Source organism: Carex rostrata, chromosome 1, assembly GCF_964058835.1.
Source record: "Carex rostrata chromosome 1, lpCarRost1.2, whole genome shotgun sequence".
Taxonomy (NCBI): Eukaryota; Viridiplantae; Streptophyta; class Magnoliopsida; order Poales; family Cyperaceae; genus Carex; species Carex rostrata.
This window is the reverse complement of record NC_135918.1, coordinates 5324197-5348739: the sequence shown is the minus strand read 5'-3', so window position 1 is coordinate 5348739 and position 24543 is coordinate 5324197. Positions and strand designations below refer to the sequence as shown.

At 36.8% G+C, this 24543-nt stretch overlaps 1 protein-coding gene across 1 annotated transcript; it reads right to left on the bottom strand.

Annotated features, from left to right (window-relative positions):
• Positions 1-13718: 13718 nt before the first annotated feature.
• LOC144553820 (cytochrome P450 71AP13-like) lies at positions 13719-16138 on the bottom strand. Its single transcript, XM_078302012.1, has 3 exons — positions 15519-16138; positions 14693-15091; positions 13719-14403 (listed from the first exon to the last, which is right to left on the bottom strand). The coding sequence occupies exons 1-3, from the start codon at positions 16047-16049 to the stop codon at positions 13798-13800; spliced, it is 1536 nt and encodes a 511-aa protein (XP_078158138.1). The 5' UTR covers positions 16050-16138; the 3' UTR covers positions 13719-13797.
• Between the last annotated feature and the right edge of the window lie 8405 nt (positions 16139-24543).

Genomic DNA, 24543 nt, shown 5'->3' with positions numbered 1-24543 from the left:
TTATTGCTAGATCAAAAAAATATCAGTAATTAAAAATAATTTATCTAGAGAGGAATGACCATTAGTATTGTACGAAAAAAAGGCTAATAATTGAGTTCGTGAAGCTCAATCTCAATTGTCAATTCAAATTCGAATTGGTTTATTTTCAAATTTGATTTTAACTTGTTGAATTTAAACAAATCAAATTGGGAGAATGGGAGCTAAAATCAAGTCATACGAGCTCTCTTAATTACTGCCTTAAGCTTGACATGGAGTCCGTTTTCCTCTTTCAATGATATTTTGTACCCTTCAATGATAAGTTTTTGTTGAAAATAAATCATATTTTGAACTACCAATTTTTATTTTAGGAAACCATCGAGTCCCTTTTTCCTGATAATATTATTATTATCTGATGGTTTGGTGTAACCACGTCCGAACATGTCAACAAAAATCCGGTGCATGTTAGCTGTTTCAATTCCTAAGGAAACTGATATAAATAAACTTAATTTTCTTTTTTTGAAAATTTGGCAGAGGCTGCCAAATTAGATTGATATAAATAAACTCAAGTGGTTAATTTCAGACCTAATCGGCCAATGCAACCTAGAAATCATGTCCAGCTAGAAGGAAGGCGTTGTCCGTTTGGTGCAACAGTTCAAATCCTAAGAAAAAAATAAAATAGGAGTTGGGAATTTTGGCTTGAAAAATACCATTTTTTACAATTTTAAATATACTCTAATGCTGGTGAACTATACCGGACCTGATATGTAAATGAGAGCGAGGCTCGATTGGAAGTTTGGAAGTTCGAACTAAAAACCAGAATCAAGAAATTTGGGGCACTTTAATGGTATGATGTAGGGATGGTAACCAGCTGGGTTCAGCTCACAATCGGCTCGTTTAGGACCGAGCGAGCTAGATTGAACTGAGATTAGGTTTGCGATCCAGTTAGACAGTTCAGTTCAATCTAAAAAGTCTAGTTCAATATAAAAAGTTTGTGTAATTTATTTTCTTTTTAAAACAAGATTCAGTCAGACTTAGTTTGCCAGCTCAGTCCAGATCACAAACTAACTTGTAACGATTACAATCTGAGATTGAGCTGGATTGAACTGGATCCAGATCGCATACTAACCTGTAACGATTATGATCTGACACTGAGCTGGATTGAACTGGATTCATATCGTAATCGTTACAAGTTAGTTTGCGATCTGGACTGAGCTGGCGAACTGGGTCTGATTGGACTTTGTTTTAAGAAGAAAATAAATTATACAAACTTTTTAGATTGAACTAGACTGAGCTAGACAGTATAAAATGCATACAAATTTACAAATTTATACCTGACCGAGCTAGCTCACAAGCTGGCGAGTGAACGAGACCTCAGATTGAATTAGTTAAATATATATCGGCCATTTTTATTAATAACCCAAAAAAAAAAGTTTTTTTTACAAAAATAACCTCAAAATCTAATTTTTTTCAAATATAACCAAACCGCCAGGGTTGCTGGCGGTCCACTTCTATAGCGGACCGCCACTATTCCTGGCGGTCCACTTTTTTTTTTTTTTTTTTTCTTAATATTTTCATTTGTGAAGTTTTAGTTTTTTTTTTGTTTAGGGTATTTGTCAAAAAATTAAGGACTTGGCATTTATTAAAATTTTAAATTTCAAGTTCTGACAGCTTGGGCGGTCCACTAGGGACCAGACCGCCAGTATCCCTGGCGGTCCGCTAGCTGTCTTATAAGCACACTTTCTCTCTCTCTCCAGCACACAGTCTCATTTGTTAAACCACAGAGAAGAAAGAGAGAGCGATTTTGGCGATTTTGAAGCGATTTTAGGCGATTTAGAGGCGATTGCTACAGGTATTTTATTTTTTATTTAATTATTTTCTGTTTAATTTTTAATTAATAATTATTATACCCGCAGTATGTAAATACTATAAATTAGTCTTTAATTAATATTATAATTAACTTTTAAATTGCAAAAAATAATGAATCTATTATACTGTAATTCTTATGAATTTTTTTTTTAAATGTAGTTTGTTAAGGAAAAAATGCTAGTTGCACTGTACGTGGGCGGTAAGCTAACTAAGGGTGTAGAGGGCGTGTATTACTCGAAAGATGCCTCATTCGGCTTGCAGGTTAATGAAAGAACCACATTTATTGAACTTAAGCAACTAGTATACGAAAAGACTGGTGTAAACCCCAACCGATATGACTTAGAATTGGCTACCCGAATTGACACACAACGGGCTGGGGCGGGTAAACCTTACTTTGTGAGTTTTCCTATAACAGATGAGGAGTTGTGGAAGGCTGTGTACCAACAATTTTAGTGCGGTTGAGGCTGGACCTTCTAGGGCTCCCCCTGTTGGACATTCAGGTTATGACAATTCGGCTTATGACAGCCAGGGGTACCACCACTCCCCTCATGACAGCCAGGGGTACCACCACTCCCCTCATGACAACCAGGGGTACCACAGTCCCTGTTATGACAACCCGGGGTACCAAAACTCCTGTGAGTTTACTGAAGTTGTACCACCACCACCACCACCCAGACAGGCACCCATAATCCCTACATTTCCAGCTATACCAGAGTCAGTACCGATACAGTTATCCGTTAATCGAAATTATACTAATATTGATGTTGATGCTATTGATGCCATACCGGAAAGAGAAATGGAAACTGGAGATGAATACCAAGGAATTTAGGAATCTGATGACTTATCAGATGGTGATGCAAATGTACCAGGTTTGGTCCTCGTGTTGTATACAATCGTGAACTTGCCCCGGGGCAACTTTATACCAACATAGATGAACTTGTAAAGAAAATCCATGAGACTCATGTTCACGGCAACTGGGAATGTATATTACAAAAAAGGGAATCAAAAAGATTGGTTGTGATATGCAAAAATGCCCCTCGTTGCGAGTTTCGCCTTTATGCAACCCCTGCGGGTTCGGGGGAAGCATGGATAATTAAAAAGTGTGAATCACCTCATACATGCAAGTCTGCGTCCACAAGGACAGACCATTCAAATCTGACAGCATCACTAATTGCCGATGCAATTGAGGCAGACATTAAGTTGGACCCATCGATGAGCATCAAGGCGGTGGCTATGGCCGTCAGACACAAATACATACATGTAATTCCAAAATATAACAGGTTGTGGAGAGGTCGTGAACTTGCGATTTGTAGAATATTCGGTAGTTGGAAGGATTCATACAACTATCTGGCACCATTGCTCCAGGCCATGGCAAGTACAAATGTTGGCACTGTATTTCAGCGGTGGCATGGCCCCATTTATGACAGTAATGGAGTACTAATAGAGGGAGTTCAACAATTCAAGGGCATAGCATGGGCTTTTGGTCCTTGTATCCAAGCTGTGCCATTCATCAGACCCGTTATCAGCATTGATGCATGCTTCATGTCTGGCCATTACGAGGGGAGGCTACTGATAGCATGTGCATATGATGCTGAGAACCAGTTGTTGCCTTTGGCGTTTGCAATTGTTCAGAAAGAGGATGGTGAGAACTGGGGATTCTTTATGCAGTTTTTAAGAAGACGGGTGATTGGGCCAACAAAGTTTTTCTCTGTAATATCAGACCAGCACAAAGGAATAAAATATGTTTTTGATCGGGAAGAATACGGTTGGTCAACACATACTGGCGAGTGTGTGCACAGGTTGTGTATGCAACACGTTGCGGAGAACCTTAGCAAGGCAACCGGACACGATACATGGGTCCTAGAAACATTTAGACGTAATTGCAAAAAGAAGAAGCCGAGAAGGGTGGAAGAGATGAGTAGAGAATTTGCAAAGGTATGTGTTTGTTAATTGTTTACATGTCTTATTGTACTTCGTGGACATATTTTTATTTTTATTGTTTACTTATATTATTTTATTTCCTTATTTATATGTAGTATATGCCGAAAGCAAATCTCTACTTAATGAAGGTGGGCAAAAATAATCCCAGAGATGTCCAAGAGCCACCAGCATACGAGAAAATATATCAAGCACGTGATGGAGGTTACCGTTGGGGAATTATGACCACCAACGGTTCTGAATCGCTGAATGCAGTCTTCAAGGAGAGCCGGACGTTGCCTGTGGCTGCAGTTGTAGAAGACACTTTCTACAAGTTAAATACCTGGTTTCAGGAACGGCGTGCTAAGGCCGCAGAATTAATAAGGATGAACCAGTCATTTTCAACAAGGGTGGAGGAGAAACTAAGAAAACACAGGAACAAAGGTGCAACTATGACCGTGATCCCGATGGGTAATGATGGTACATAATTCGAAGTGCACAATCCAAATGAGTACGTTCCTTCTAGCCGTAGACCAGATGGCACTATGGAGTTTGTGAAGAGGGCTTTCAAGTACGTAGTGCAATTCCGAGAGGCAAGAGAGGTGACCTGTACATGCCAAGGACCCCAACTAACACAAATACCTTGTAGTCACGTGATGGCGGTATGTCGAGTGAGAAACTTCTGCGAGGATCACTATGTCGCTGACATGTATCGTACCGATTACCTTGCTTCTACTTGGGGTGGATCTTTCCATTCTTATCCTAACCAGCATGAGTGGCCTGCGTATGTCGGTGATAGAATACTCCCTTCAGAAGGATGGATAAGGAAGGGGAGGAGGAGACACAAACGTGCTATAATGACCATGGACGAGATGGGTAGTAGGAGGCCATCGGGAAATCAGGCTCGCCGTTCCGTTTCTGACAGGCGCAGGGCAGGTATGTAGCATTTTTCGGAATTAATTTATGATTTTATTATATTAATAACTGAATTCTGTTGTTATGTTCAGATGCCATAAACGAACACAATGAAAGAGAAAATGCGAGAGTTGTTGCTGAAGCAACTGGTAGAACACAACCACCTCTTGCGACCCAATCATCTAGTAGCCAAGGGTCTACAAGTACTGCTGCTCCTGCAGCTGACACCAGAAAATCTTCTCGTCTATTGGGTCTATTCCGACGTCGTGAAAGATGAACTTATTATTTTGCTTAGGTGAACTAAGTTATGAATATTTGTGAACTTCAGTTGTATCGTTGAACTTTAATTGTATTTGTGAACTTATTATTCCGACGTCGTGAAAGATACGTTGTAATTTCAGAAGACCATTTCGATGTAAAGCAGAAAAAACATAAAAATCAACATGAAATATAAAATAAAACTGCAATCATAATAAAGAGCTACATTCCAAAATACATCATAAAAAAACTGCAATCATAATAAATACATCATAAAAAAACTGTATATGTATATATGTATGTGTATGTGTATGTGTATATGTATGTATGTATATATGTATGTATGTATGTATGTATGTATGTATGTTTGTATATATGTATATATGTATATATTATACATATATTATAAAAACCGAAAAAAAAGACCAACAAGCTGTCAGAACTTGAAATTTAAAATTTTAATAAAGACCAAGTCTTTAATTTTTTGACAAATACCCTAAAAAAAAAAAAAAAAAAAAAAAAAAAAAAAAGTGGACCGCCAGGAATAGTGGCGGTCCGCTATAGAAGTGGATCGCCAGCAACCCTGGCGGTTTGGTTATATTTGAAAAAAATTAGATTTTGAGGTTATTTTTGTAAAAAACTTTTTTTTTTGGGTTATTAATAAAAATGGCCGAATATATATCAAGTCACTAACGAGCTGACTCGTTAACAGCCCGATTCAGTAATAAAGCAGCTATTAACGAACGAGTCAAATACGAACCACAATCAAGCCATAAGCTACGAGTTTTTTTTTTTTTTTAAAAAAAACCTTAATTTGATCCGTGTAAAAGTTCATGCGGATTATAAAAACTCCTCATGTTGGTCTATAAAACGGATATGAATCTGCTACTTTTCCGAATCTAACTGTTAAAAATTTTATATTCATGTATCTCTATAAAGAAACTTTTTTATGTACAAATCTCAATAAATTTGAACAATTAAATTCAGAAAAGCAGCAGGGGCAGAGTTGATTCCCTATAAAACTGACACCGGCAGGCAGTTGGGGACTTGTGCTAATAATACATGTTGAAGTCTTCCTCGACAAAAGCTTTTTTATTTTAGAGAGCTTGATAGTGGCTGTAAGATTCTTTCCTCAAAAGCCTATTCACAAAAATTGAGAAGTTCCATTGTTTTGGTGACTAAAAAATGTTCCTCGATATCATTAGCTTGTTTTTCTGCATTTAGTCCCTTTCACTTTTCTTAAACACAACTCTAGCTGCAAGAAAAAGTTCCGCCTTCAAGTCTTCAACTAATTCACCAATAAAAATAATATTGAAGATAGAAATTGCAAAACTCATTTGCAACCAACTCATAATAGAAGAGCTTGATGACAAAACCCCCCTTTCTTTATGGAACAATTTCATGTATAACCCTTGAAAACCTCAAAATTACATATTCCCTCTAAAATTCATTATATCATATTTATTCTTATAAATTAAAAAAAACTCGTAAATTTATTTAATTTATTGCCTTTTCTCCTAGAACTCATTTTCAATTTATGAAGTTCTCATTTTGCCTAAATAAAAAAAAGTTAGCATGTGCGGAAAAAATGTTTGATCTTTTAATTAGTCAATTTCTAATAATAAATGAGTTATTTGTCTACTTGTGACACATACAAGATGACATTTAGGCATATACTTGTGTACGTGTCACAAGTACAAAAATTAACAAATTATCCTCATAACCATCCAATTAGAAAACTAAATATATCTTTTAAACATGCTACATATTTTTTTTCTAATAAATAATAAAATTGATACTTCATAAATTTCAAGCAATATTTATTAGAAAAGACAATTGATTGGATAAGTTTGTGAGTTTTTATAATTTAGAAAGATAAATTTAATATTATAAAATTTTAATATTTTAAAAGATAGCGTGAAATGCTCCTTTCTTCTTCTTTTTTTTCCTTTTCTTTTGGTTGTTTGCTCCTTTCTTTCAAAACAAATAAAGCAAGTGGGGCTGGTAAACCAATAATTCGAACATTGATATATTTAAAAATTTCCGAGGCAATTTCCCGGAAGTTTACCTGGAGTCAATTTGTCTCTTTTGATAGTGACTGAGTTGACTCCATTAACTCCATTAAAAGAAGTCACAACTCACAACTCACAACTGTACCCCAGTCTCCTCAAAAAAAAAAAAAAACAACTCACAACTGTACCCCAGTCTCCTAAAAAAAAAAAAAACAAAGAACTGTACCCCAGTGGCCCAGTACCAGTTGTATTTTGTTTTTTTTATTCCTTTTTAAATCCTGTAAAATTATGCTGAAAGCAAGATTTTAAATAGCGTTTATAGCAGCATAGCGAAGTGATAAAAAAAAAAGCTTTAGCGAATAGCGCAGCTATAGCGGAAGTTATCATAAATAATATTTTTTTATTTCAAAAATTATATTTTATATTTCTACTAATAGTAAACATGTCTCATTGAGAAAAAAAAATACTAAATTGATTAAGAAGTTATAATATTCATATTGAAGTTCAATTTCTTACAGACAAAGTCCCTAGACATTGTTTTAATTTTTCATTTTTGGAAAGCCCAACAATAATGCATAATACAATATTTAATTGATATAGCGGTATAGCCCGCACATGTTTAATTATATTGATATAGCTTGATAAAGTAAAGAAAATCCATCTAGACATTAAGGTCCATTAAAATTGCAAAATCATAAGCCCATGTAGCATAGCGGACCGCTATTGCCGCTACGCGCTATATCGGACCATAGCTCGATTAGCGCAGTTTTACCCCGTAGCTTAATTTTCTAGGTTCAAAACCGTTATAGCTAGCTATTTAGAACACTGCCTGGAAGTAACGGGCAGTAGACTCTGTAATGTTAAAATTTTCAAATAATAATAAAAAAAAGCTGTCGTGACCATTACAGCAATCCTGCATAAGCGGGAAATAAATCTGCTACGATCTGGAGGAATTATAGGGTCCTACGATTCTAATTCAACTTTTTATTTTTTGAGTTATACGAATCTCCATAGATATTGTTTTTTATGCACGAATTTCAAAACAAATAAAAGGTTGAATTTAGAATCGTAGGACCCTACAATTCCTTTTAGGATCGTAGCAGATTTATTTTCGCATAAGCGTGCCATGAGGAAAGAAATTAAAAAAAAAACATACTGATACTTGCAGTAGTTCAGATCTAGTAAAGTAACTCAATTGTTGGGTTTAATCCAATTCGAATCCATGACAATCCATTTGAAGTGGAGCGCACGTAACTCGAGCGATGGATTCAAATTAGACGGTCTCGATCCAAAACTCAAAAGTTGAGTTACTTTAGGGGATCCGGACCCAACTTGCTGTGGATTTGAGTTTCATACTAAGACCTTGTATATATAATTTTCTTTTTCTTACCAACAACTCCATGTCGATTAAAGTAGGCAACGACGCCCTTTTCAAGTTAGCAACTATATGTGCATAAATAAAAATATACTATATAAATATGATAAAAAGTCTACTAGTTTGTCCGCATTTAAATTCTAGTTTCTTGGTTTAACGGTTGGTTTTTGAAAAAATCATGATTCGGTATAATATATCGGCTCTCTCTATAACTTTCAAGATTTTCTATTGTCGCTACCGAATATATAAGAATTAAAGAAATACTATAACATAAGTTTGACTTTAAAAAAAAATGGAGCTCATTAACCTCAAAATATATCAATTTAAATCAACCCTTGACCTAGAAGGAAGAAAGGTATTCAAAATATTTAAACCCATTACAATAAAGTAGACACTTTTTGCGAGGAAAAAAACGCATTTATGACGGTCGTCCATCACAAAAAGAAAAAGCTGAACAATAAGAGTAGTCCGTCGTAAAAAGTTATTTTTTTAATCTCGCGAAAAGTGTCTCATTCTTGTTGTGACCATGTCCTGTTTTAACAAAGACTAATAAAATAAAATATTGCAACTTTCTTTTTAGTGAAAATTTAAATCAACTTGCTAAATAATTTTTCGTACTTGAAATTGTCTTTATATAGATTGATTGAATAAGCAATAATTTTCTTTTAACATATCTTTAAGAACGAGATAAGGACTACATTTTTTAGTTCATTTTTGGTACAGATAATGAATTTCAAACATGTAATATTTCGCATAGAAAGACAAATGCTTTAATCACTAAACCAGACTTATTCTCTCTCTTTTGCCGTATTTTCACAAAGTATTTATTTTTATTTTCTTCGTCGATTATAGTTTTGTCTGAATTAAGCGGACTGATAAAATCTGAATTCATCATTTTTCAGATTCAGATCCAAATAAATCGGATAATCTCCGATCCGTTTACACCCCTCATTCTGAATGATGTAGAGCTTCAAAAAAACAAGTAAGAGAGAATCTTTTCAGATGCGGTAACTTTCAGCCACACATTCTCTAACATAAAGTGAATTTGCATTATCCACTAATTTAAACGACAAATCAATGTTGGTATTGATTCTTTTGAAGGTTGATGATTTTATGGAATCTAACCAAGTCAAGAACAAACTGATCGAATGTTTTTTTTTTCTTTTCCTGATTCTAATTATACAGCGTAAATTTCTTCTAACATAGTTACGTTCTAATTGGTCAGATAACTTTAACTTCACCAACACCCTGAAATCAATGGTCCCGTAAGCAAGTATTATAGTTATGTCATTATACCATTAGTTTTTATTTTTATTAATAATTTAATTGAAACAATTTGAATAATTAGTTATATCACAGCGAAAATCAGCGTTTCATGGCCTTAAATTAATAGAAAAAAAAAAACAAGATTTTACCGTTGTAGCGATCATAACGGTTTAACTTTTCTCGATGACATGTCTGAAGCAACGTCTGTACATGTCAGTATGTCACGGATGATCTGCCTTTTTTTTTTGGCACATCATAAATGTCATGGAAAATCCGTTGCTCTCTTTAGTCAGTGCCCCGAACGTGTTAGGTTAGGTCACGTGCAACGGAGCGACCGAGTCACCGGGCACGAGCAGGGTACAGCCGGTCAGATAGGAGACATCTGTAGTCATTTTCGTGTACCTTTGCGTGTGGAAACACATAATTAGTTGTTATTGGCACGCTACATTGAGAGTAACAATTGGCAAACCCCACAAGACTTATTTTTTAAAATTATCACTAACACTTAAAATATAAGTTTCCGGCGTGCTCCAGACGGAGGAGGCGGAGGAAGGGGAAGAGAAAATCACTGTGGAAGGGAGATGCGGTACTCCAGATCGAATCCGTCCGACGGTTTCTCCTGCTCCAGAAGAGAAGAACCGGAGAGGGAGCGGAGGTGAAAAGGTACTGTTCGGAGGAGAGAGCGTAACTGCGTAGAGTTGATTTTTGACGAATTTTGTCACCTCCGATTTGGAGTGTAAAATCACTGTTTGGGAGGTAGCGTCCCCTCTGAACTCTTCCTTCCCTTCCCTTTAATGAGAGGGTTACCATCCGTTTGTGAAGCACGCCCTTAAAGTTTGTATATGGTTTAGCTCTTCCTGTGAAATGATAAATGTATGCTTGTAGAGTGGAAAAAATGGCACGGCAGAGCAAGTTTCGTCACGGAACGATACAGTTACAGTACGAAACAGCACGGTACGTTTTGTCCGATATGTGCCGTGACTCGCGTGTCTCGTGCCGTGACTATTCGTGTGCCGTGACCATTCCTTGATATTTTAGTCACGGCACGACATGTTACACGAAAGACCTAGTCACGGCACGGCACGTAGTCACGCATGTCACTTGTAATTAAGACCATTAGATATTGATTAAATGATGATTGTTGAATAAACTAACTTAAATTATGATTAAATGGTTACGTGAGTCACGTTTGGTCACGGCACGTTTAGGCATGTCGTGACTCGCGTGCCGTGACCATCCCTTAATATTTTAGTCACAACACGGCACGGCATGGCACAATATGAGATTAAAGTCACGACACAGCACGACACGGCATGTTTTTTCAACTCTATATGCTTGTAATATAATGGTTACTAGTAGAGTTTCACTTGATTTTTGTGAAGTTTTGAGTTCAATTTTTATTAACTATAATTTGTTTTGTCTTTTTACATATTATATTATGTATTTTAGTTTAGCACCACTCTTATTTAAAATTTCTAATTCCGTCTCTGTAAGTTATTCTGTCCGTGCCTTGTTTGATTGTATTTTCAGTTTTTTATTAGGTTGACACTTGATTAGAGATGAATCTTAAAAAAATTCAAATCAGCTAAGATACATAATTTCATCAAGTTTGATCTGACTCGTTCAATATGAGTTTACACGAATCTTAAAACAATTTCTTACATTTCAAATAACCCGATTTTTTTTTACTTGGATCTGACTCATTTAATTCCTATCACACCGATGGAAAAATTAATTCAATCTTAGAGGGGGAGATGATAGAAGCTGATAGGGCCTTAAAAGAATAAGGTTTGATTCATGAATAATTCGGTCTGAGTTCCTTCGACGGACTGGACCGGAAACAAAAATAGGGTCCATACCTTCATAACACTAGGCAGGCCTGTCAAGGTCTGAATCTCGTCTGAAGTGTCATCCCGACCCGACAAGATGAAGCAGGCCGAGATCCGGTTAAGAAGCCCATCTCGGTCCATAGTCGGATTCGGACTCCTTGCAGATAAACCCGCATAAGATGACCATGAGACGTCTGCTGACCCGTATGCGGACTCCTCTAACATATCTGACAACGCGGAATGATTGTCAGAGGAGCGAGTTATATAAGCCCCGAATCCCAAGGTAAAAAGGGCTGGACCTCTAGACAACAAAGGTACTAAGAGGTTAGAGTAAAAGTACCCAAAGAATTATCCCAAGTCCCGAACTCTACCTTAGCGAGACCCGAACCGGATTCCCTGGATCGGGACGGGTTGAGCTCCCGAAATAGCCAAAACTGTACAGTCTCGTCCTCCGGGACCTGTCCCGTATCAGAAGCCATTTTTTCATTTTTAAAAATAATATTGATTAATATATAAAAATGGAATAAGTACCACCAATTTTTTAGGGTAAATTTCGCTGTAGGTCACTAAACTTTGTTATTTGTCACGAACTGGTCACTCAAGTTTGATTTATCCCTTTTGAGTCACTAAACTTTGTTATTTGTCCCAATCAAGTCCCTCTATATTTTTCCATCCAAAATTTTAACGGAATATGCTAATTCCGTTAGTATTTTGGATGGAATATGCTCATTCCATTAATATTTTGGATGGAATTAGTATATTCCGTTTATTTTTTGGACATAATAGGAATATTCCGTTAAAATTTTGGATGGAAAAGTATAGAGGGACTTGATTGTGACAAATAACAAAGTTGAGTGACTCAAAAGGGACAAATCAAACTTGAGTGACCAATTCGTGACAAATGACAAAGTTTAGTGACCTACAGTGAAATTTACCCAATTTTTTATTTATAGACAGATTTGGAAAATAATTTCGACGACAAACATTGAATTTATAACGAAAGTAGCGCCAGCAGTTATACATAATTTTGAATCTGAAAACTTTTTTCGATTCCAAATTATAAATTTGAAAATGTTTTCCAAATCCTTCTATCACATTAAAAAACGAAGCTACTTATTCTATCTTCCTTTATTATTTAATATTAATTTCTATATATAAATATTCTTGATAGAAAGGTGTCGTTGTTTTGTTACTTTCTATTTTTTTGAAAAAAAGTATTCAATCGTGTATAAACGTTCAAAGAAATATAATCATCGAGAACATTCAAAGATTGACATCGGATCTACTTTTAAGTCCAATAAACTCCAACACCATATGATTTGCATTAAAATCTCTACGCACGTACAAATTTTAAAACAAAGTGTACGTATCTTAATGCAGATTGGACAGTGATTGAGTCCATCGAACCAAAATAAATCCCATAAGCATCGGAGTTACTCATAACCATCACATATTCACATCTAACCTCAAAACTGCATTTATTTTTGAAAAATCAATCTTTGAATATTGAAAGCAGCGAGTGGTTCGCTTGCGAAGGTCATGTCACTTTTACGGTCAACGGATTCTTTTAAAGCGGAGAATTTTCATCCGCAGTTTTCTATTGACAATAATCTTCCATTATTTTTGGAGCAACAGCGACGGGATCATTTAAAAATGACAAATTCACATGCTTCTACTTTTTAGTGGGCCTTTTTGGGCTCCTTTGTTAATAACAATCAATGGACCTTTATTTTTCACGACACAACAAACTACCAAAGTGATGTGATGTAATCACCAATTCTCATGTAATAAAAGCAAGATATTAAAATTGTTTCCCCGGCATACAGAGGTTGCATATGAAGTTTGGTGGAATAATAGAGTCACCCTATCAGGGGAACAAAAGATGAAATGGGACGGGGCATGGGCGACGGGGCTCTGGTCATTGTGAAAAGAAAGGAATCGGAGGATCTTCTCTCACGAAGAAAGCAGATGAATAAATTAATTAATGAAACAATATTCTTTGGTCAGTCCATTGTTAGTAAAAGAAGAGTAAAGAATAGAATGAGAACGTACGATCATGTTCGATCATTCGTGGTCCTAATTAGTGTATTATTTACGAGTTAAGACTGTATAAAGTAAGATAAAAAGCTCTTGTTGGGAGATGTAAATGACTTTTTCTTATTCAATATATCGACAACTGGCTACTGCCCAACTGTCCTTAAAAAAACAAAAAAATTGTTTCCCCGGAAACGGAATCCAGGGCCCAGGCCTTTTCTCAAAAGAAAACACTGGTTTTATTTTCCAAACCATTTCATAGTTGGTCAATGGTCATGGCAACAATTTATGACTGATCAGCCATTGCACAAATTCAGAACAGATCGATCAATACCATTTTACCAACTCAGTATGGTTTTGCAACTACAAATAGATGCTGCCTCCGGTGCATAGTGATGCCGAAAACTTCGGTCAGATCCAAGTCCTGTGGTGCAACTTCGGGCGGCAGCTCCCAGTCAAAGCTGTTCAGCAGCTGTGCCAGAGCCAGCTCTACACTTGCTATGCCAAAACTTATGGCAGGGCAACTGCGCCGGCCAGCACCAAATGGTATCAACTCGTAATGTTGGCCTTTATAATCAATCAGGCTATCCAAGAACCTCTCTGGTTTGAACTCCTCTGGGTCGTTCCATATCTCCGGGTCTCGACCGATAGCCCATGCATTGATGTAGATGCGTGTCTTTGCGGGAATGTCGTAGCCGTCGATTATAACTGGTTCCATGGATTCTCGTGGGACAAGAACTGGCGCAGGGGGGTGCAGTCGAAAAATCTCTTTAATGGTGGCTTTCAGGTAAGACATGTGACAAAGATCAGATTCGGATACAAACTTCTTTTCACCAACAACTCTCCGGACCTCAATTTGGGCTTGTTTTAGTGCTTTCGGGTTCATTAGTAGCTCAGTCATGCCCCAGTCTAGGGTTATGAAGGTGGTGTCTGTCCCAGCTGCAAACATGTCCTGCAAAATAATCATAAGAAACTATTTGACTCCTGACATTTCTATATATATGATCTGAAGACCAGAATCGAAGATGCTTTTAAGCATCTTTATTGCACTTTGTCAAAATCTCGGTATTTGACTTTTTTCTTTATATTTTTAATTATTTGAAAAAAAAAAATACATCTTCATGTTGAATCCCGAATTTAGTTATCACATAGTCTCAGTAGGAATCAAACCAGCACCAAGTAGTACTTAACTGAATGCTACTGTATTCTGGTAATTTTATTATAGAAATTAAGGCGCTTACCAAGATTACGGCCTTGACATTATCCATAGTTAGAGGCATTTCAAGGCCCTCACTTTCCTTCACTTCAAGCAAAACATCCACCAAGTCTTTTCCCTCTTCCTGCACTTTTCCCTTTCTCCTCTTCTGTATATGCTCCTCAATTATCTCATCAAAAAAATTGTCGAACCGCCGAAATGTCTTTTCTATCCTCGCATTGGCCCCGGTAAATGCACCCACCCACTCCATCCCTGGAAAGAAATCTCCAATACTGAACCCGCCGAGCAGCACCTGGTACTCCTCCAACATCTCCTGGAACCCATGCCGGTCGTATTCTCCCGCTCCATAGAAATCCTTCCCAAAAGCTGCCCGGCCTAGAACCCCGTTTGCATATAGACCCAAAATCTTGCTGAGATTTATTTCCTAAATAAATTCAATATGTTATATATTGTTAGTATGTTTTAATTTTTGCCTAGCTTTATTGAGCTAGCTACCTTATTAAATCATCAACAGTTTATACAGGTAGAATTTATGAGAACTATTTTCAGGAGGATTCACTAGTCCAGCTCTTTGAAGTATTAAAAATTTAAAAATTACTCCTATAGCAACCTTAAAAAAAGTAAAAAAAATTACTCCTATAGATAAGAAGTGTTCAATGAAATTGAAGACCTTTGGGTTTAATATAGGAATTGTTTTAAAATTTCAAGGATTCTGAGAACAAACCTAACTCAATACCTCACATTCATGGATTTAATTAAGCAACCGAATGCTGATATATGACTCAGTAGTCAGTACCATACCATATATGTTATAAATATAATATTTTTTTTATCAACATTAACATATATACCTTTCCTTCTGCGGTTGCAGAGGCAATGCGTGAAACCATGCACCTGGCCTCAACAGCACGAACAGGAGCAAACAAGTCGACTCGGCGTTGTGATAGTAACTCCAAGATGCATATCTTTCTCACATGTCGCCAGTATGGGCCATATGGCGCAAACGCGATATCGGTGCATCCATAAAATAAACTACGTGCAGACTGGAGCTGGGGCCTACTTGCCAGAGCTAAATCATGCGTGCGCATAACTTCACGGGCTAGCTTAGCAGAGGATATTATGACGGTTGGTATGAAGCCAAGCTTAAGGTGAAAGATGGGGCCATAGGTACTGGAGAGTCGGTGGAGAGAGAGGTGAGGATGTTCACCTAGTTGGTGGAGGTTGCCTATTAAGGGAAGGGGTTTAGGACCTGGAGGAAGGTTAATTGAAGGTTTGGTTTTCAATTTTAATTTAGATTTGGATCTTACAATGAAGAAGAGAAAGAAGAAGGTAGATGCTAGCAGGAGAAAGCCTGTGGGGTTGAGGTGTAGATCAAGTTCCATGAGAGAGAGGTGAATAACTATGTATTGCAGTTGAATTGGAGGTACTGGAGAATGTTGAGTGTGCTCCAGGGACAAATTTTATGAGGAAGTTGAGTTATATAAAGCTAGAAATGATAGATTGAGATCAGAAAAAAATGTGGTTATCATTTTGCCAGGTCATCAATCCATGACCATGACTTGCTTAACATATTCAAACCTCGTGCATTCCAAATTATTTAAGTTGTAAAGTGACTTGTGTGTTTGGGATTTAATATAACTTGTATTCACTATAAAAGCGAATCAGAATAAAAGTTTCAAGGATATTTCCAAATTGACCTAGCTGGATTGGATACTACATTAACACTGTGAGCTATTTTGATAGTTCCAAATAATGTTATCATCATGATGAGATAGATAAGGTAGTAAAATATATCATAGGGAATCATCGTGAGATATTGCCCATTAAACAATCAGATCCCACAGTACATGGAGATTTGTATATTTCTTATTTTATGGCAGGTCATGCAACAAGTTAAGAGCTTGAGACCGATTGTCAAGCACTAAAGCAGAATCCGTACAGCACGCAATTTGACATACTAGTTTTTAAAATTCATAAAAAAGCTACTGAAATTTGTATTAAATACTTGTCTATAAATCTAAAGGGTCTGATAATTGTCCCCACTCTCACCCCTCCATTATCCCTTCAATTTTATTTGTTTAATCTCGTCCACATTTCTCATGATCTATAAGAAATTTTGTGAATCTAAAACTACGAACGTATTCTGCACAATTTTATCTTTCAAATGAGATCCATGATGACATATTTTCGATCTCGTCGTCACACAAGTATTTATACCTCGTCATCTAAGTATTTATACCTAGTATTTTCCACATATGACACTGCTGACATTTAAAAGTATTAATATCAAGTATTACAAGTATTTATACCTATGCACTGAAGTATTTATACCTATGGGGGGTCAACTATTTTTGTTAGAGAAAGGTTGACGCAGGGACGATTGAGAAAAGTTGATGCGGGGTCCGCGATTGAGGATAAATACTTACAAGTATATGCATAAATAATTACACGATGAGGTATAAATACTTGTGTGACGATGAGTCCGAAAGTATGTCATCATGGATCTCATTTGAAAGATAAAATTGCATAGAATACGTTCGTAGTTTTAGATTCGTAAAATTCCTCATAGATTGTGAGAAATATGGATGACATTGAAAAAAAAAAATCCACTTCTAAAAACGTGTATGATTCTTCTCCCCATGTACTTTGAGTGATCCCCTCATATAGTCATATCAAGTTAGACATGCATGTTATATCCCGAAATTTTAAAACAAGATTAATTTGCTAAATTAAATTTTGCTCTAATTAAAATTTTAATTAATTAAACGATCGAACAAATTATATCTGATTAATTTAAAATGAAACAAAAATTTCGAGATATAATCGAACCATGAACTTAATGTATATTAAATTGAGAATTTAAAACTAAAATATAGAACTTATAGATTGATTTAATTATTTGGTAAATTCGTGACTTAGAAAAAATTCGTTACAAGTCCCGTTAAATTTTAGAAAAAAAAGAAGAAATTAAATTAAATTGAATCGTGTAAATAAATAAATAAATAAATTGAGTCCTAATTAAGAGTATAAATATACGAATTATTCGTACGAATAAATTATAAATTTTGCGAATCTCGTTCATTAAGGAATTTGAAAATTTTAATTAGAATGTCTATATTTATGTATATATTATTCGATAACGAATTATTCGGATCTTAAAATTGAGAAATAAACGTCCAAAATATACGTACGAATTTGGTTGTAAAAAAAATTATGAACTCTCGATTTGAATTTATAAAACAAATGAAATGAGTCCATATTGAAATTCTGAATTGTTTGGACCTTTAGATTAAATCCAGCACGGATCTTGAAGTCATCTCAAACTTTGATTTTAATTAAATGGAGCATGAGGGATTTAACCCCATTTGATAACCCTTCGGGTCCGCCCTTCTCCCTCTCCATTTCCCTGTCTCTCCCTCTCTCGCTGACTTCCCTACCCCACAGAGGAGATACCCTCGTGGCTTGCTTCGGCGAGAAGCAAGGCTCCCGCCCTCCTCCTTTTTGGTCTATTTTGTCACCGCTGTCTCTTCCCTTGTCAGGGGACTCGTCCTTCCGATGACTTTGTTCGTCCGTCGGTTACCTACTCGGTACTTCTCTGACTCTTGCGCGATTTTGGGTTTCCTTGCCTATATATTGGGTTCTCTCTCTCTCTCGTTGGTTTTTGTTCTTGATTTTCACTCATGTGCTGAGAACCCCTCTTTTTCCCCTCTTTTCTGTTGAGATTTATCACACAAAACCCTAGGGTTTGTGTAGTGTTGCTTGTTTATGATTTTCGTGCTTGGTTGCTATTTTGAGGCGTCTCTAAGCCGAGCATTCTCTCGATTGCGGTGATTGTTGAATTGGAACGGCCGTGAGGTGAGGTGTCTTTCCTTGGAACCGGCTGTTTTTCCCTCTCCATCTTGTGCCTTGCTTAAATCGGACCAGCAGATGCCGTACGAGTCCGATCATTGGACTAATCCGACTGACCCGCAGTTCGGAGCATACGCAGAGCACGCTGATTTTTATCCACAGAGACTCCAGCCCTACAGGTGTGGGATATCTGAATTATTTTCTTTCGTGGGCGTACTCTTACCAGCTGATCCATCTGACCTGACATTCGCACTTTATTTTAAGTAGTTGCATTAAAACTTTAGAGCATGTTTATCCTTTCTGCACTGTAGATAGAATTGCATAAACCCTGAAAAAAAAACCCCGAATTTACTGTATTTTAAGAGTAGAGTAATTAAATAATATTATATATATATATCTTATTAGAATATTAGGTTATTAGATTGTCTTCTTCTCGTAGAAGACAATATACTATTATTGTACGTGCATACGCATGCATTGGTGAGAGCTGAGCAGGGCCGAGTGACTTCGTTCCGTCTTGGTGTCACTTGGCATGGGACGGCCCGACAACCACTGAGCTGAGTGTCACTGGATTCTCGGATGGCCTTAGGATTTATATTAGAGTTAGGCTGGGGTGCTATGGATAGCATAGTGGCCTCTATGCTACGGCTCAATATTCGAGTTTTCAAAATCCAAACGGTCGATCTGAACCGTTCATCTTATTCTCCATATTAATATCTGCTTGGAGACCAAATTTTATAATTTTCTGAATTTTTTTACTATTTATTAAGCCACTTTGAAAATCGCTAATCCAACGGTTTTACTGTTTTGTGCAGCCACCGTTGGATCAACAATTTTGTAAAATGCTTAATAAATAGTAAAAAAATTCAGAAAAATATAAAATTTGGTCTCCAAGCAGATATTAATATGGAGAATAAGATGAACGGTTCGGATCGACCGTTTGGATTTTGAAAACTCGAATATTGAGCCGTAGCATAGAGGCCACTATGCTATCCATAGCACCCCAGCCTAACTCTTTATATTATATGTATAAACTTTGCTTATATATCATTTTCGATCATTTTTATCATTTTACACGAGCAGTTCTGATCTTTAGTTTTGTGGCATTGGTTACCCCATCACGGTTCCGATCTCGAGTTCCGTGGTGGCATGTTTTTACTTTAAGACTGCACAGTTCCGATCTCGAGTTCTGTGTAGGTCTGTTTTACGCTACCGCACGGTTCCGATCTCGAGTTTCATGGTGGATTTGTCTGCACGGTTCCGATCTCGAGTTCCATGGCAGAGTGAGTGCACAGTTCCGATCTCGAGTTCTGTGGCACTGGTTACCCCACCACGGTTCCGATCTCAAGTTCCGTGGTGGCATTTTTATTACTTGAGACTAGGGGTTGCAACGAACCGAACCGAACTTACCTTAGGTTTGAGTTTGGTTTGAATTAATTTCAAACCGAACCTGGTTTGATTCGTTTCGAACCGAACCCATTTCGAACCAAATCCATTTCAAACTACACATTTTTCGAATCGAACCCGAATCAAATCACGAACTAAATTATTTTTTAGCAGTCCTAGTTATACCGGTAGTTTATACATTAATTTTTTCTCGCGGGACAATTCACATGACTTCCTTTTACCGGTATGAACTATGAAATGAGTGTTTTTAAGTTGAAAAATTGTTCATGAAAAAATACATCAGAGACAGTTTTCCTGGTATAAACTATGAAAGACGACTGAAGAGAGAGGAGAGACAGTCATCTAGGCCGAAGAGACAGCCAGTCGCCGAGAGCGTCAGCTAGATTTTAGAGCTAGAGGGAGAGTGAGTTAGGGAGAGGTGGAGAGAGAACTAGGTTATTGAGATTTGAGAGCGAGGGAGTGTCGGCTAAGTTAAATTATGACTCTCTATCTTGGATTTTAATTTCATCAGGTAAATGGACAGTCGATTTATTATGAGATTCGAACCATAAAAATGATCGAACCCATTTCGATCGAACCAGGCTAGGTTTGGGTTTGGTTTGAATTAATTTCGAACCGAACCTGGTTTGGTTCGTTTCAATTCGAACCCATTTTGAATCGAATTAAACTTGAATCAAACCCGAATCAAACCCGAATCGAATCAGGAACCTCGAATTTTTTTGCCAGCCCTACTTGAGACTGCGCAGTTCCGATCTCGAGTTCTGCGTAGGTCTGTTTTACGCTACCGCATGGTTCCGATCTCGAGTTCCATGGCGGATTTGTCTGCACGGTTCCGATCTCAAGTTCCGTGGCAGAGTGAGTGCACAGTTCCGATCCCGAGTTCTGTGGCACTGGTTGACTATATTTTTACAACTTGCATTGTATGATTTCTCCTATTTTATATATTTGATTGATGAATCGTTTAGGCGAGATGACACACCAGATTTAGATATAACCATCGGCTAGTGTGCTAGTGTAATGCTAATCTTGTGGGCAATGCGTGATGTCATTAGGCAACGTGTATCATTGTTCCCTGATCACAGTCCTTGGATTATATTATTCATATTCTTTTTTGTAAAGGTATAACCATCGGCTAGTGTGCTAGTGTAATGCTAATCTTGTGGGCAATGCGCGATGTCATTAGGCAACGTGTATCATTGTTCCCTGATCACAGTCCTTGGATTATATTATTCAGATTATTTTTGCTAAAGGTATAACCATCGGCTAGTGTGCTAGTGTAATGCTAATCTTGTGGGCAATGCGCGATGTCATTAGGCAACGTGTATCATTGTTCCCTGATCACAGTCCTTGGATTATATTATTCATATTCTTTTTTGTAAAGGTATAACCATCGGCTAGTGTGCTAGTGTAATGCTAATCTTGTGGGCAATGCGCGATGTCATTAGGCAACGTGTATCATTGTTCCCTGATCACAGTCCTTGGATTATATTATTCAGATTATTTTTGCTAAAGGTATAACCATCGGCTAGTGTGCTAGTGTAATGCTAATCTTGTGGGCAATGCGCGATGTCATTAGGCAACGTGTATCATTGTTCCCTGATCACAGTCCTTGGATTATATTATTCATATTATTTTTGGTAAAGGTATAACCATCGGCTAGGGTGCTAGTGTAATGCTAATCTTGTGGGCAATGCGCGATGTCATTAGGCAACGTGTATCATTGTTCCTTGATCACAGTCCTTGGATTATATTATTCATATTCTTTTTGGTAAAGGTATAACCATCGGCTAGTGTGCTAGTGTAATGCTAATCTTGTGGACAATGCGCGATGTCATTAGGCAACGTGTATCATTGTTCCCTGATCACAGTCCTTGGATTATATCATTCAGATTCTTTTTATTCTATTGACACAACACGGGGTGATTTACTTAAATCCGTAATATTATTATTATTATATTTGTTCACACGGTGCTTTGGTACTGGACTCCGAATTGATTACTATCCGATATTGTATTTTGACTTTGGATTTATTTTGCATGTTGGCATATTAGAACAATCGCATCATGGCATTAATTAAAAGTGTTTTATGACTATTAGATATTGAGATAGGTTTACATTTGTGCATATTTAATTGTATTCATAACTGTACGAAATTTATATAAATAAAAGTGCTTTGACCGTAGAGGATCCCTGAGGGGATAATTCTGGGTCACATACTGGGTGATTCGTCGCTCACCCACAAGTTGTTTCGTGGGTTTTAGGTACAGGTTCTGGCGGTCCGCAGCAGGAGATGTCAGTAGCTGTCCCTGAGAGCCACACCACTTGACCTAGTTAGGATTAGGCTTTTGATTAGGTTTACGAGTCCCGTATTTTCTGTGTTATATATACGGGCTCAATAGATCATGTATCCCCTTCTATAGATGGTGTGATTTGGATCTGAGATGAATCAAATTATATGTTATGTCTGTGTATGTTTATTTATTTGATATGTGATTGATGCTTGATATTTATATTATTTTGCTTCCGCTGTTGTTTGATTTATTATTGATGATTAGCCTTGCGTGTTTAATGATTAATTAAGCACGAGGCGAGGTTGATCACACCTTAATCCAGAATTCCTGGTTTGGGGTGTGACAATGCAAGTATTAATATCTTAGTTTGCAATTATTAATTTATTATCTTCCAAGTATTTATACCTATAAATTTAATTAAACTTGGAAGACCATAGTGTTTTGTATAAATTTAATTAAACTAGTTAGTTAAGTTAGTTTATGAAAGTGAAAATCTATTTAAGAGATGGGGGTGATGGGGAGATGTGGGGTCCACGATTGGGGATAAATACTTACAAGTATAGGTATAAATACTTGCACGATGAGATATAAATACTTGTGTGACGATGAGCCTGAAAGTATGTCATCATAGATCTTATTTGAAAGATAAAATTGCGTAGAATATGTTTGTGATTTTAGATTCACAAAATTCATCATATATCGTAAAAAATGTGGACGATATTGAAAAAAAAAACTCACCTCTAAAATATGTTTAAGAGATCAGGGGATGATGGGGGGATAGGATTGGAGAGATTCATATAATTATTCAAATCTAAAAGTACTCGACTGATCCATGCAATGCGTTTATCACTGAAGCAAACATCCACCAATTTGAAGTTGCATTCTAAAGTAGTCAAATTTAATTTGACTTTCTAAACCATGCATGTTGTCAAATTCAATTTGGCTTCCTAAACTGCCATAAGAATGCAAATTCAAATTGGCTTTCTCCAAGGTGCCTTAATGGATTAGCTCTCTAAACCGACATATACCATTATAAAAAGACTAGGTCTCCAAGGCAGCAAAGTGATCAAATGATGAATGATTTCTTGAGAAGTCATAAAGTAGCTTTCAATATTATAAAATGCGGTTTTTATGCAGTATGCGGAAGGCCACCGAATGCTGCATATACGGTATGCGGCTGCATATACGGTATGCGGCTGCATATGCGGATTTTTATGCATATTTATACATGAGGAGCAGATAAATAGTATTGTAAAATATTAAACTAAAAAATCTGTATAATAATATATTATGAGTTAAATAATTATTAATCTGTATTTTAGTAGTTGAACTCTAAGTCCAAAATTATTAGGTCCAAATTATTTGAAATCATTCGGTCCATATCCTCCTATTTGTTACTTTAAAAGATCAATATACAATTGAAGCTACGTGCACAGTAGAAACCGCGTGAAGAAAATAATAAAATATTAACTCTTGAAAGAAAGATATGCCACGTGCACAGTAGAAACTGCATATCATTTTTCTATGCGGTTCAAAACTGTATACGCATATGCGGCCGCATAGGCCACATTTTGTTACACTGGTAGCTTTCATTGGTTAGCCACTAAGCCTCTCTTTTGTCTCTCCAATGGACATTAGAGACAGAATTCGAATAGCAATTCGGATACGAATTCTGTTCGGCAGCTTTGCAAGCCTTGGAAGGTTTTGAGATCTTAAGTTCAGCGCTCAAGTGTTAAAGCCTTTGATCTCGATCGAGTGTCGAGTAATAGCCCGTTTAAGATGGAACGGGGTAATTCCGCTGCTTTGATTTTGTTTCTTTTATTTCTGCATAGAATAGTCTTAGGACAGATTTAAGGGTGCGCTTTTGAGCCAACAGACTGATCCATGCAACGGAGATTATCAGATGCATATATGTATTTTTTGTTCTTTTGCAATGAATATTCCATGTTTCAAAACTAAATCACAATTCAAAGAAACATTATGTTCTCACTAGTGAAGAGATGTCGGGCCACAGCTGGCTTTCTGGCTCTGCATGTAATTGATGCTCTAATAGTTTGAACAAAAAAGTCCACCGCTGACCGCATGTAGCTGTTTTGATGCACATTTGTGCCCCGGCACCCATGGAGATGGAAATTAGTTATATTGTTATCGGTTTATTCATGACAAGTCATGAGCACAGCACGACACATCATATATGTCGGTCACATGATGTAATTCACATGTTGCATGGCATTCTATCCGTGTAATGTGCCTACCTTCGATCGAAAATAAAATGTCACGTCAAGTCACGCAAAATGATTTGATTACGTCACATCACGTTATTAGTTTT